The 15,464-nt window shown below is 41.4% G+C and overlaps 2 protein-coding genes across 2 annotated transcripts; one reads left to right on the top strand and one right to left on the bottom strand.

Moving 5' to 3' along the window:
* Positions 1 to 1,265: 1,265 nt before the first annotated feature.
* Positions 1,266 to 4,192, top strand: irx4b (iroquois homeobox 4b; the record flags this gene model as incomplete). Its single annotated transcript, XM_062530172.1, has 6 exons — positions 1,266 to 1,310; positions 1,511 to 1,762; positions 2,243 to 2,343; positions 2,473 to 2,792; positions 3,029 to 3,568; positions 4,122 to 4,192. Coding segments are annotated over exons 1-6 (1,329 nt in total), but the record flags the coding sequence as incomplete, so codon positions are not given.
* Positions 4,193 to 9,536: 5,344 nt separating this feature from the next.
* On the bottom strand, positions 9,537 to 10,803 carry ndufs6 (NADH:ubiquinone oxidoreductase subunit S6). Its single transcript, XM_062529683.1, has 4 exons — positions 10,626 to 10,803; positions 10,152 to 10,205; positions 9,932 to 10,054; positions 9,537 to 9,740 (listed from the first exon to the last, which is right to left on the bottom strand). The coding sequence occupies exons 1-4, from the start codon at positions 10,767 to 10,769 to the stop codon at positions 9,672 to 9,674; spliced, it is 390 nt and encodes a 129-aa protein (XP_062385667.1). The 5' UTR covers positions 10,770 to 10,803; the 3' UTR covers positions 9,537 to 9,671.
* Between the last annotated feature and the right edge of the window lie 4,661 nt (positions 10,804 to 15,464).

The raw sequence follows: 15,464 nt of genomic DNA, 5'->3' as shown, positions 1-15,464 counted from the left end.
CGTCTGCAAAGTGACAATGCTACCTTCACATGTTGGCAGACAACGACAACTCGCACACCTCTGTCACAAAGAGATGGTGAGTTTCTTCTTCAGGGAGAGCTGTGTAGCAATCAGCCACTCTGACAATTCTTCCCCCAGACTGAAGTGCAATTAGATCATGTGGACCTCTGCTATATTGAGTGGCTAAAATGATTAATAAAACATGTTTAGGACAAAAATGATAATATCAGCTTTCTCATGCTAAGCATTATTGTGCCTTTACAAGACTTAAACAATGATTTACCATTTTACAAGAAGAATTGAGAGATGCCCATTTATCTCTTGTTGCCGGCCTGGTCTTCTATTACATCGCAGTCAGATGGTCCTCTGATTGTTTTCACCCCACCTTTTCTATTTATCTGCCCCCACATTACCAGCCCCGTAATGTTATTTAATCGTGGACAAGTATTTTAAACTACAGAGAAAAGCAATTATGCTAATCGCTCCTCGGCGCTCATCAATCATCCACAACAGCGCTGTCGATGTTCTGGAGTGAGATACGCCAGTCGTTTCTCGCGGGCAGGTGTTCCAGAGAGGGAGAGCGGAACACACCCTCATTAATTTGCGCGAGACCCCGGGGCTGCTCACTTGTCTGAGTCTCGAGGTCTCCCCGAGCAAGTACGTCCTTCAGTTGAGGATATCAAGAGCCATATATTTCTACTGGAAATGTTCACATTCGGCTGCTGAGGAGGTGTAGGCTACTATGAGTTTTCTTTTCTATTTTTACTATTTGAGTTTTTCCTCGCTCTGTCTATACAGCTTGATCGTTTTAAAGTAGCAATAAGTAGAAAAGTGTTTGATTTCTTTGCACCCGTAATAGTCTATAGGCTATGTACAACTTCCAGGTTTTTTTTTTTTTTCAAGTGGGTGTTGAAAAGATGCCTGGAGCTTTAAAGGACAGTTTGTGACGTCACGGGGATGGATGTTTAAAACAACGTGCCTCTGGGTTGACGTTTTGTTATGCATTTTTTTCTACTGTACAACATGTTTATTCAAGTCCACGGTGTGTTCGAATGTGAAGAGGAGTTAACAGTTTATATGCGATAGATAATACATTTGTTATCGATTTCTCTGAACGCAAAGAATATCTGAGGCTGATCGGATCCTTGCTTTTTGCCTCACTCCTGGAGCTTTGTGCATCCACTAAAGGACTACTCTTACCGATGAACATATGTCAGCCGGTACAACTTTGGCGTGGGACTGAGCCGTAACCTCTGTCTTGGACCATGTCATATTCACAGTTTGGCTACTCATACACAACTGCACCGCAGGTGAGTGTTCTCCATCTAAAAGAAAATATCAGTAGGCTATCTGTAGCCCGATCTGTCATTACTAAGCAAGTGCAGCAGTCTCAACTCAACTTTTTCCTTATACTATGCTTGGCAAGTTTAATCTAATTATCCAATTAGGCTATTGGTTGAATTGCATAACACTCCTCAACGCTGATCTCACCTGTTTACTGTTACCATAGCTGCTGGTGGCCACCAATACTCTGAGCACCTATTGCGAGTCCAGCGGTAGGTCCCTGATGGAGCCTAGTCTGGCGACTTCCCCGCAGAGCTCGCTCTACTGCCCCGTGTACGAAAGCCGGCTTCTGGCCTCAGCTCGCCACGACTTAAACCCTGCCACTGCCATTGGGGTGTACGGAAGTCCTTACAGCAAAAGCCAGGGTTACGGGACGTACACACCATGTGGAAGCGACGCCACTGCCCTGTATTCCCTGGTAAGACTTGTTTGGTGCCCCATGAAAATTATTTCAACAATGACATGCACATTCAGACAAAGTAGAGGATGTTTCAGTGTTTCTTATTACAGTTTTTCAAGACTTCTATCTATCTATCTATCTATCTATATATCTAACTATTTATCTATCTATCTATCTATCTATCTATCTATCTATCTATCTATCTATCACTTTATCCTTTAACATAGTAAGCCTAATAAGTGATACTGAAGGAACAGATAGTATATAGTGATAGTATACATACACATGTCATTCCATCACCAGATTCTATTCTAGGAATCCCTCATAAATGACTCTTGTCATTCTTTGAATGTTGTGTTGACTGGATCTGCCTCAAGCTATGTCTGTTGTAAAACAGCAGTGATCATTTGAGTTTCTGTTTTGTCTGTTTGAGCTTTTGTTAAAACTTGTTGTTGTTTGTCTACTATTTTGATCAAACTAGAATGTATTGTATTGCAGGGAAAACTGGATGGAAAAGAGGCAGCAACAGCACATGCAAGTGTTGCGCAAAGTGCGTATTATCAATACGACCACACCTTTGGACAGTATCAGTACGACAGGTAAAACTTTTCTACGGTCTGTGTTTGTGAGATACTGTTATTGTAAAGTTTTGTGCCACTGTGAAGATTTACGTTTAGGCTATGTTATGTGGATAAAGGTTAACAATGCTCTGAATACTGTCGGTTTAGATATGGATCTGTGGACGTGGCCACAAGGAGGAAGAATGCTACCCGGGAGACTACAAGCACTCTGAAAGCGTGGCTGCAGGAGCACAAGAAGAACCCTTATCCCACCAAGGGAGAGAAGATCATGCTGGCCATCATCACGCGGATGACCCTTACCCAAGTGTCCACCTGGTTCGCCAACGCGCGCAGGAGACTGAAGAAGGAGAACAAGATGACCTGGTCCCCGCGCACGAAGAACTCCGACGACAAGGGCTGTGATGACGACAGTGACGACGCAGAGGGATCGCAACCGGAACCAATCAAATCCGTGAAGGAATTCAATGGTTTGTGTTCTAACTTTAAAATGGGATCAACAGGTGCTCTTATCGTATGGATTTTTAAATGGAAGCTGTTCCTTTAAGTTCACTGTTGTCATGTCTCAGCTGCAAAAGCTATAGGCTTTGCATTTAACTCCTTGCTGTGTAATTCAACTTACCATGTAGTTTAGAAACTTCAACAATTTGACCATGAATCAAATTATGCGTATTATTAAATCATGCCATTTTCCCTTTATTTTCAGATAATCGGATCGGAGTGGACACCGACCTTGCACAAAGTGATTTGGAAGACTTTGATCTCACCGAGTCGGATGGTTCCGAATGCGAGCCCAAACGTCCGTTTCACGTGATCACCCACTCGCAGGGACGTTCAAATGATCATATTGAAGAGGCGCCAGCGAGTGCGTCCATGCCTGAATCCTTTGATGGAAACGAAGGCTTTCATAAAGACTGTGCCCGATCACTCGCACAAGCCAGCGAAACAACAAAGCTATTCTATCAACAAGACCAGCCAAGATCAGAGCCCAAACCCAAAATCTGGTCCCTGGCACAAACAGCCATTTCTTTAAACCAAACAGAGTACCCATCTTGTATGCACAGATGCCAACCGACCAATCCTCCTTCTCCAGGTGGTCCTCCAGTCCTGGGTGTGGCAGACAGACCGCAGGACTCCCCTGTCGCTACACTCAGGAACTGGGTCGACGGTGTCTTTCACGATCCTGTATTTCGACAGAGCACTTTGAATCAGACTTCATCACACTCCAGCTTGTGGAGTGGAACAGGTCTTCCACAGGATACTTCACTCGGGAACGTTACTGCTACACAACTCACTTAAAGAAAAGAGAAACTCTCCCCTTTTTTTCTTTCTTTTTCTTTGGTAAAGATGCGGCTTTGTGTTGTCTATTAGGCCTATAGGCCTACATCGTGACTGAAAGGTTCCTGACTGTGCAGAAATATGAACAATTATTGTTTGAAGAGACAACAATTAAGAATGAGGATAAGTTTTGGATAAGAGTTTATCACTTTTTTATTATTATTATTTTTATTGCGCTTCCTTTGCTTTGCAGGACACGTTCTCACTTTTTAACTGGAGGCATGTGGACACAGATCCCCAAATGTTAAACGTGTATTGTTTCCCTGCCATCATTGCTGTAAGATAGTAGGCTACACAAGAGCACATATGTTACAAACATTGCGTCTTGTTAACAGATCACTGAAATAAAAGGTCGCTGAGAAGGAAACAAGACGTGTAATGTCTAATGGCCTAATGTGTGATTGAATTGTTGGTTGCTGTCCTTGGTGCTGAAACATACACAATTTCACATTGACACAAAGTTGTGTATTGCAAGCGATCTCTCTCCCACACACATTCCCACACACAACACAACACAACACAAATCACACACACACACACACACACACACACACACACACACACACACACACACACACACACACACACACACACACACACACACACACACACACACACACACACACGCACACACACGCAGCACAGAGAGAGGAAGAGGAGAGGGGATATGTGTGTGAGTCAGTGAACGCAAGCGTGCGGAGTTTGGGGCGTGCGTGCAGGGCCACAAGCCAGATAGAGGGATAGAGGGAGACTTTCGAGCCCCGCTCGTGTGTTTATTGGAATATTGGAGGAGGCTGTGATCAGTCAACCATGCTAAATGTAAATACACATAGGAGAGTGCTGCTAAATTGTTAAATCAACGGCACTTTTACACAGACCCCAAATGAAACCGACTCAGTCAAGCGTTGCTTTTCATTAAGTGATTCTGATTGTGTCAACAAGGGAGCTGCACCGTAGAGATCGACTACACACTCCCCGAGTCTTGAGCGAGCCCCATAGCCTCCATTAATAGGACAGAGTTAAAGGATATGGCCTGCCGACGATCTACAAACCTAATAGGTTTATCGACTGGAGTAATTCCCCGCAGATCATTTTCGCCCCAGGAGATGTAATCTATTTTGACGAAACACATACAAGGACGAACTGCCTCAGAAACATTTAGGGGGGAAAAAACTGACTGTATTGAAGTTAAGCCCTGAGGCAAGCCCTCTAAGACATAGAATTTTGTATTATCACACCTTTTTGGTAAAGTACACTAGTCAGATGGTTGTTACTTTTAAATAGCCCGTGGGAATGGTTTAGGCCCATAGGTAAGAAAATAATATTTAGAGGGGATTAGATATAGGAGACGCATTTAAAGCATAATGCACACATTGAATAAGCTGTTCTTTCATTACACAAAATACCGTTATGAAATGCCACAGATAGGCCTACGGATACAAAATATATTTCAAAATGTAAATATTCGTAACATTGCAAATTGCAGAATTGCACCAATTCGCCTGAGTAGCTTTTTGATAATGGTGCTCAACTGCACGTAAAAGAATGAAAAAAAAATTTTTCTGTCTTTTGCGGACTTGGTTTACTCTCTAAAGCCTTAATTATTTACTCTAACTTCTCGGAATTGAAAGACTTTCCGCCTAAAAGTAAGTCTGTCTGAGGGAAAAGGGGGCACACACGGGATAGGGATAGACAATATTTTCCTTTCGTTTATTTCTATTTACCCATTTATTTATTTATTTATTTTTAAGTTAGAGGCTTAGGATGTTAAAGTATTTATTAGAACAGAGCAGGGATCTGCCACTGCCTTGTATGGAATTAACTATTTCAAGCTGAATAATTCAAGACGAATTCAGCCGAGAATTCCATTCTTTTTCTGCTTTATAAATAAGTTACGTTTAAGATAATAAATAATGACATCCAGCTTTTTCTACCGTAAACTTTACTTTCTTCTACACAATGAGGTGAGAAGTGAGTCGAGCTCAATCCGGCTGTGTAATGCACCTTTACAGATGCTGTAAATGCTGCGTTAGAGCAAATTGCAGATCATCTGTGGGCTGAACAGGTCAACAGTTTGCCGTAGGCTATTCGTCTTTCTTTGCCCGTGTATCTAATAAACATTCTGCTCTAGGAAGGAAGGCAATACAGACAATAAAATATAAAAAAGAAAGAAACGATGTTTTAAGACGGCCCACAACAGTCGATGATTCTTTAGGCTTTTTTTAACATGTCATGCAACGTGTCACATACAGAACCTCTGGTGAAAACCAGAATGAAAAAAGCCCATCACAGCTTATCCTACGATAAAAACGAGTGCCCCTTGAATCACTTATTTCCCCTGACTGTCACCCTGAACATGCAGCACAGAGGTCTTGTCTGGGAACACGAACACGATATTTACAGGGCTGCTAACACGCCTGGCTGTTCCACCAGCCATGTAATGCCATTATGTCCAGTTTGTTAGTCTACATTCAGGATAAGTTACTTAAATCTGTTCTACGTCCCTGTTTCGCGCAAATGACAGGGTCTAACACGCAAAGTCACAACACCCTGGTGGTGACAATATCCCCCGTTGAGCCAAAGGCCTGTACTCTCGGAGATTCTTAAGCAAATCGACACACGCTTACAGTAACTACTTATCCATTGTATATCAAAACTATTGTGCAGATGACATTTTCTCACAGTCCAATTTCTAGGCTACAATACGTTCGCCTGTACTGAGACTGAATATAATGCACTAATGCTTCAGCATGGGACGTAGGTACTATGCGAGGATAAGATTCGTTCATGTGCTCTCATCGCATTCCAGTTGACATGTCGGTTAGGCCTAGCAGATTTACATTATATCACGTCACATTGATCTATTGTATTGTTTTATTTTTGTAAGTTGCAAGTTGGACAAAAGCGTCTGCTAAATTCCATATTACGATGTAGGCCTGAATGATTTGTACGGTTATTGATGTCCTTGGCCTTGAGTCGACTCAAAGTCTATGCAAAGTCTTTTGGTTGAGCAGTAAAGGGGTCAGTCAAGAGAACAAAAAAAAACACCAGATTTTTTTTTCCGCACAGCAACGCTTTGCGGGCAATGGTATTTCAGTTTCAATCTCCCATTCGCATACGCACATCTGCAGCAGACACAAGCACCGGTTGCACGGGCACGCGCGCTCATTGCACATGCACGCACACATGCGCTCGCGCGTGCGTGCGCGTCTTTTCCGTCTTCATCTAAGTGTGGAAACTCTCGGACCCACCTGTCACGAAGTCTGTCTGTTTCCACAGGAACTGCGGGCCAGCCAGCTGTCTGAGCAGAGAGACATGACATGGTCTCATAGGTAAAGGTCAGAACTAGTACATGGGACTCAGAAGAGGGCAACGTCGGTAATTAGTTCCAGTGAGCGCTAACACATCACAGCCTTAAGTTGCGAAATGTGACAGGCCAGTGGGGTAATTAGAGATAAGAACATGTCACTGCGGGCGTGCGTGGGCGTGTGTGTCAGCGTGCGAGGAAAAAAAGTGTGTGTGCGTGTGTGTTTTATTGTGGGTGCGGTGCAGCGACCACTGATGTCTGCTTAACAGAAGTCGCATATGCCGGTTTTGGTACTTGACGGAAAGTTTTCATCAAAGTTGAGATGCAGCGAACTGTTAAATAAAAAAAAAACATCTCTAGAGTAGTAAGCTAGTCATTCTCAGTAGGCTATATCGACAGACGCACCCAAAACATGTAGGCCTACTCGTGACAAAATATGCATTCAACATTTTACATGAAAAAAAGCTAATCTTGCAACAGCGAGAATGCAACATACAGTCCCATGCAACATAATAGTAAACCAATCACGTAACCCTGCCCCGGTCTATATTTTCGTGTCACTGAATAATAGAAAAGCCTCGCTTTTTATCCCGCGGAATTCATATGCTCAGTTTCACTTCAAGATTTCGCTTCGAGCAATGTTTGAATTAACCGACCACCTGCAATGTGGCCTGCTTCTCTTTTCGGGGTGGCGAAGAGAGGGGGTGGACCAAAGACCACCATTTCTAACAATTGATGCAGCCTCTCTTTCTACCATATCACTGGACAGAACATACAGTGTATGAGGGTTAATGAGAGTCGGGCTGTCTTTCTCCTTCTGTCACCGCTCCCAATTATAACGGCATGGCTGCGCTTCCCTCAACCTGAAACCTCTCAGCTAGAAAACCTGGTTCCACTCCACGCACCACCAGAGACCTCAGTGCCTGCGGACCGCACATGGGCCAATTTGGCACGGTCAAGCCAACAGAGAATTCTCCTGATGAAATATATATATGATCTTACGCATGTATTGTTCCACCTTCGTGGTCCTTATCAGACTAAATCCCCATTGGTGTTATTCCGACTTTAGCGGGAGCAGACTAGACAGACTGCTGCTTGGCGATGCGGATTATAATTCAGATTCTCTTTTCTGTGTTGTTTATATGGTTGTCATTCACATGTTCCAGGAGAGTCCAAAGTTCGGTCATGGATAGATAATCTTATGGCATCATGATTTGTTTTACATAAATCCATTGAAGGCCTGCTTGTAAATTAAGTCAGCTTCCCCGGTCCACACAGTGAACCACAGCATGCTACACTTGGGTGCACATGGTTTGTTTTTGTTTCCGTCAGTCTGTGTCATGCCTAAGGCTATTAATATTAGGTATTAGTTTGGCACACTGGCCTAAACACAAAGATTCACTTTTAAAATGATGTCCTTCAAAATGTTTTGTATTCTAGACTGAAGAGCTGTCACTTGGAAAGTCAAAATAATAAGAAATTTATTTTATTCTAATCCTGCAAAATAGAGCCTCTAACAGATTACATATTTTGCATAGACAAAATGACACCACCCAGGCCTGTTTTAGCAAATATCATGAGACTAACACAATATGTATTTGCATATTGCAAAAATATTTGCAAAAAGTATTTGCTGCTAAAAACATGAATACAATTAATAAATAGGAACATTGACAAATATTACTATCAATTAGCGTTCACCAAACTAAGCTCAACCTTTTAAGATTGAAAATTAGTCTGGGGAGTCTGCACTTTATTTCTACTGCACAAGAGGCGTGATCAATGGGCATTGTTCAAATGCCCTTCAACCAATCAGACCAACGGTCCGGGTGCGTCTTTTGGATAAGCTAGTTCCTGATAGGACCCAGCAAACGCGGACAGGAAGCAAGAGAGATAGATGAGCAGGTTTCCAGCCTGAGTTGCAGATCAGTTACTCCAAATCGCTTGCAGATCAGGCAGATTTACCCAGCCTAATTATCAATCCACATTAATTTGAAACTTCTGATAAACATTTAATTCATGGGCTAACACACCTTTAATCCAACTGGTTGTCTCTGAACACACCATGTTTAATAAAGAGTTCAACTCAAATCATGTTATGACAATTATGACAAAATTATGAATTATGATAAGGGCATAAAACCAAATAGGCCTTTTAAGAATCCCCATTCCTGACCTGTGAAATGGGGCTGTCTAGTTGTATTAGTGCCCTATATGTGGATACACATATAGGGCACTAAGTTGTATGAGTCAACACTGACCTCTACCTGTGAACACAGGGTATTGCATTACACAAAACACCATTCTTGATTTGAGGAAATTCTCTCACAATAAGAAGTCAGGAGATTGCACTGGTATTTTTCAATCTTGCAAGCACTGGTTGAATGACAAAGTCATACTGAAAATCTTTGAAAAATATCCTTGAAAAATGGGGTTTAAACACCTTGGGAAGACAAGGTCACAACATTTGAGATATGTCACTGTGATCAATTCATAAAGTAACGCTGTAATCTTTGGGTGTAACTCATTAGCAGCATTGGAGATATAATAATAATAAGAATAAGAATAATAAGCTTTTGAATTGATTTCTGTTTATTGTATAAGACAAGAAATCTAATAGACAAGTACAATGTATCTGTTTAATTTAAACAGGTAAATAACTTATTATTCTGAGACAAAACACTACAGAGGAATGAACATTACTTCAGTGATGTCCCTTCTGTTGGAACTGCAGTCCACAATAACCACACGTGCCCACTTTTGTTGTTTTGTCCTGAACGTAAAGGCAAAGAATCAGTGTTAGTGGTTTGCCTTTGGCACTGGCGCGCACACACACACACACACACACACACACACACACACACACACACACACACACACACACACACACACACACACACACTATCTGTCAATTATGTGGTGATACCAAACCAGGTTGTCAGGTCCCAACGAGGAGATAATTACCAAATTGATGTAGACTTTGGGGTGTCCCAGCGCACCGCCGCCACCATCACAAGACACAACCCTTGTTCCAACATCTGACACAGATTCTTCTGCCACCAGCTTGATGGCGAAGTTTTTGTTCACCTACCAAAATGACACAAGAGCAGTGTCAGACAACAAATAAGTAACTATAACTGATAAGGAAGGCACAAACACAATAAACAAGTTGGTAACTACTTGCCTCTTTCTCTTTGCCAATAAATCTGGCTCGTCGTACGTCATTTTCATCATACACCTGCAATGTGACAACATGGGAAAACAGTAAAAGATACGTATCGGGGAAACGTATCACAACACCTTGTCGCCACCAAATCTGGTTGACAAATTAACAATTTAGTGTAATGTTATACGGATAGTGACGCTGTTAGATTAAATCTTAGCGATAACAACTTTGTTTTGGTGGTGACTTCACATTAACGTTACATGGTTGAGCATTGAAGAGTTCAGCTAACGTAAACGTTAATAAGAGGATACATGGCTGCATGTGTCATTCAGTGCATCGTTCAATCCCTCCAGGAATGAATTAATCGACCGAAGTAAAAGAATGACATGGTAAACAAGCTGAAACACTACGTAGCATTGCTAACTTAACTTAGCTAGCAAACGGGCATTAGCTTCCTCGACAGTCATGTAGGTTATTTTATGCATACGTTACCTGCCCGGTGTGAGTAATTGCCTCTCCGTGCTTCGAAACTTCTACGCCATACCGACTGGCTGGAACGGCAGACAACCTTAAGGGAGAGAGCAAAACCTTTGCAGTCTTAATGAAGGACAGACCTCTGCTAGCAACCGACGCCATGTTTTCAGAGCATTACCCGAAATGCTCTGCGTCTGCTGGGAGGGACTTCCACTTCTCCCTAAAAGACAAAAAAAAAAAAACATTTGAATGTCATACATGTCATAAATAATGCAACGCATATCAAAACTTGAAATATATTTCATGTTTCTTTGAGTGTATTTTACTTTATTTTACTTTAGCTTTACATAAAATGTCATTCTCCTGAGGACCCTGAAGAAAGTTGGCGTTACGTCACACAGGAAGTAATTTTGCATGACCCGAATGCATGGGTCTGTCATGTCTTTCACCTCTGAAGTAACCGCATGAACAGTCGTATGCTGTTTATAATTGAAATCCATAAGTAAGCAGCTTTTCATTGGACTGCTTTGTGCAGGTATGTATAATACATCATGTTTTTAGATTACTTTTCAACTCCCATCCTTCTTCGTTGTCCGTTTCTGGAGAATCAAGACTAGCTAAAAGCTAACGTTAGCTGGTACTGTCATGGGCAAATTGCAGGCAGATGAGCTATTTAGCCAACATTCCGTTGTTAGCCTACCGGAGTTTCGGCATTAATTGTATTGAGAGCTGATCCTTACATTAATTTATCAAAGGCAATTTGGATAGCATGAACAACGTTACACAAACATATTGGAGTTTATGTCTAATGGGGTTCATGAATTGTCTAATGCGATTATGCGAAACAAAATTGTAACGTTAGCAAAATGCAACATCAACTGTAACCATAATACACTGTTACAGTGTATCATCAAAATGAATGTGAGGACGTTGTAGTTACCTGTTCAGACATGCTGTAACCAAACGGTAGACAGCTGACCTGCACTATCAAATAACTGTTTTACAGTTACAAATGTTTAAGTACAGTTCTGTAAATGAACACTTCAGTGTAATCACTAAGATGTATGTGCCTTTTGCAGGTTGCATCACCATGGCAGCCCTGTTTCTGCCTCGGCTGGTGAACTCTGTGTCTCATCAGCTAACTCAAATGGCAAGGTTTGCTGCTCTCCGAATCCCTGCATCCTTGGGCGCACACAGGAGCTTCACCACCATCACCTCAGCAATGCCACAAGTGAAGAGGACTGTGACCCCTACAGTTGGTGTGTGCACTGGAATTCGTACGCCTTTGCTTGGACAGTGTCAACAGCTGGCATGTGTGCAGCCAGTGTCAGGAATGAAAACAAAAACTGCCCTGAAAAGACGGTGCAAAGACTGCTTCTTTATCTGGCGAAGGGGAAGGCTGTTTGTGTACTGTAAAACTCACCCAAGACACAAGCAACGACAAGGATGAAAAGTTAATGAGAGCTGCTGAATGATATTGGAGCAGTGCTTTGTTTCTCTCAAATTAATATTGTGTCAACTGCCCTTATCTGTTTTGTAAATAAAATAGCAAATTCATCAATACCTTTCCTGTATCATTACTGGGTTAACTGAGAACTTAGGCTACTTGACTTCAAACTGACATTTCTGACTGACCTTTCGCAAATGTATTTTCATGTCATATACATGGTACTATTTTATATGCAGACTTCATATTTAAAGATATACATTGGCAGATATTCTCTTGGCATGTTGATTGTTGCTTATTCAACACGGTAATAAAGCTCTGTAGTTATCTTCTTAAAGGAGAACACTTAGACATTACATATTAGTACTGCTGAATATCTTTAATACTAAACATTGGGCTGTTACGGAAGAAAGGTTAGATGTGCCTTGTTCCGTTGTCTGCATTCCATATTGCTGAACAATATGTGGTCAACCCCAAACCCCTTCAGCAAATTCACTATTCAATCAAGGCTGTAGAAAGCTGTAAGAAAGGTGTAATTTCAGTCTTTGTCACAGCCAGATCACGTCTCTTAATCATCCTTAAGGATTGCCAGTGTTTTTGCTAGATATCTCCACTTAACAGCAACACATGCAGTCCACGAGGATACTTCAGTAGGGTAGTTGTGCTTGCAATTAGTCTCAGAATGACTTATTTAGGGAGTTTTTCCTTGCCCCTGTTACTCATGGGCCCTCTTTGAATCTCTGAATGTTTAACACTCTGTAAAGCGCCATGAGACATGTGCAATGTGTTGGCGCTTTATAAGTGAAATTAAATTGAAATTGAATTCTGTTATGTGTTTGTCAACATGCTTTTAGCTTTATTTCTACACTGTCAGAAACTAGAATGGATACTCTTATTTGTTGGTGTCTAAACCCTTAGGCTTAGGATAGCTGTGCTGATATATTCTTTGAAACAATTCCAGTTAAACAAATATGCTACCATCTATTATCTATTAATCAAACAATCTTTTTTCAGAGGGAGGTCTTATATGTTTCCACATGATGGCGCTAATAGCTCATTTAAAAAAAAATAAAAAAAATCCTAGAATTGTGCACTTGTTGGTGAGAATGTGTATTCTGCTTTTCAAGTGTTTTTATATTTGCTTTGAATATGGTTCTTTATAAGCAAAACTTATATGTAAACTTGTATCACCCATACGCAAAAGAGTAAGAGCAACATGCATTTTGTAGGCTAAATATAGACCTCTTTATATGAGGCTATTTGTTATCAGCCATCTCCTCGCAGATACAGCACAATATTCTGAAAAAATAAACAAAAAGGCTTTCAAATTTGTTTCATATATTTCATTTACCAGCAAATATAATTCTGATGTAACCTTGCCATAGCCATAATAATTAGCAACAAAAAAGTTCTAAATATATCAGAAATAGGCTTAAATTGAATAAATTTTGATTCCAGATATATAGATTCCAGTAGTATAACCAGAGAGGGTTCATTTAGTAATGAAGGATCTTTGGTATAAGAATGGAATATTTTCTTTCACAGCTTAAAATAGAACGATACAAGCTTATTATTTTAATGCATTTTCTAAAGGCTTCATGTTAATGAAATGTCTACAGAGACATGTACATATTGCCACTGAAACACCAGCCATTAGAAAGCCAGCCCACTCTGTCTGTGCTATAATAGACCAGGTAAGCGAGACTTCTTGGAAGACCACTGTTGCCATGGTAGCGCAGAAAAAAAGCTATATCTATTTCAGTTGCCTTCTTCAAATTTCAATAATTTCTATTTCTGGAACATGAAGTTCATGCCATTGTTCACACACACACACACACACACACACACACACACACACACACACACACACACACACACACACACACACACACACACACACACACACACACACACACACACACACACACACACACACACACACACACACACACAAGCACAAGCACAAGCACACACCCACAGCCTATATCTACTCCCAATGTCCACAATGTCCACTATACAATGGAAAGGGTTGAGATTATTACTATTTTGCACTGACTGCATTGCCCAATGCTTTTGATGGGCATAGTTGCTTTTGCATATTATTTGCATTATCTATGCAAATGTTGGTTTGTCTGTCTATTCTGGTCTTTCCTTTTATTGCTTTAAATGTGATCCAAGTAGAACAATCAAATGTATGAGGTGAACTATCCATGTAAATGCTGTTAATCTAAAATACACTCATATGAAGATCACAACTGACACACACACATTGTCGCCACCATTTGATAAGGTTTATGTTGAATCAATGTCCATTCAAACATTATAGTCGGCCTAAAAAAAACAAAACAGATATGCTATGAGTTTCTGAGGGACTGAGGAATTCACATCATTCAATATTGACTTTAAGTATGTGGACAGTGCAACTATGGCAACTGCATGCCCACATTGAGTTGTTTTGTCAATAAGCCAAGACATTTTCAATATCGGTCTTGTTTAAACAAGCATTTCTTTCCATCGCCTTCATGGACAGCAGAAATGTGCCCTGGACCATAGTCTCTTCCGACACAGGACAATTGTGCAAAAAGGAGAATAATTTGGTTGAATCATCAGGAATATGCTCTATCATGCAAGGTATCTCTGGAGTTCCTGCATTGGTAACAAAACCAAGAGGAACGTGTTTTTTTAAACAAAAAAACTTGAAGAGGGCTGACCGATTCTGGAAAATGAGGCCATTCATAGAACGTGTTCACGGAGGCTGTTTGCTTCAGGCTTGGCCAGAATCTCTCCCAATAAATGAACAAGCAGATGATCCACCACAGCCTGTCACCAAATCCTATCGGGATGAAGAACTTTATGCTGGCTAAAGCAGATGGCATACTGCTAGACTTTGATGTCTACCAAGACAACAAGACTCAATTGCGTGCACAAGTTGAGGATGCACACATCAGGGACTTGGTTTGGGAGCTTTGGTCAACAACACACATTTGGCAAACAATCTAGCACAAAATTCTACTACCTCACTGCAAGCTGGACAGGGAGGTGTACCTGACTGGAACCGTGATGAAAAACAGGATCACAGAAGCATGACGGCAGAGGCTGCCAAATGACAAGACAAGGAAGGAGCATACCAGAGAGGCCTTAGCATCAGTTGTCAGAGGGAGATGGGAAAGTCTTCGAGGTGAAGTGATCTGACAACAGAGATATTGCAGGTCATACACCACAGGACTCTTAAGACTCAACACTCAGCCCATTGATCCACAACACATGATGGGGTTCTTGAGGCTGACGCTGAGGCTGAAGCTGATCTCTGGCAGATGATGAGCAGCAGTTGTGTGGATGAACACATGGGTTGCTGCTGGGGCCATCTGATTCTGATCTGTCTGCATGCCTTGCTGCAAAAGGGGCACTTG

This window comes from Sardina pilchardus, chromosome 24 (assembly GCF_963854185.1).
Source record: "Sardina pilchardus chromosome 24, fSarPil1.1, whole genome shotgun sequence".
In the NCBI taxonomy this organism is placed as follows: domain Eukaryota; kingdom Metazoa; phylum Chordata; class Actinopteri; order Clupeiformes; family Clupeidae; genus Sardina; species Sardina pilchardus.
This window is presented reverse-complemented; position numbering and strand designations above follow the sequence as displayed.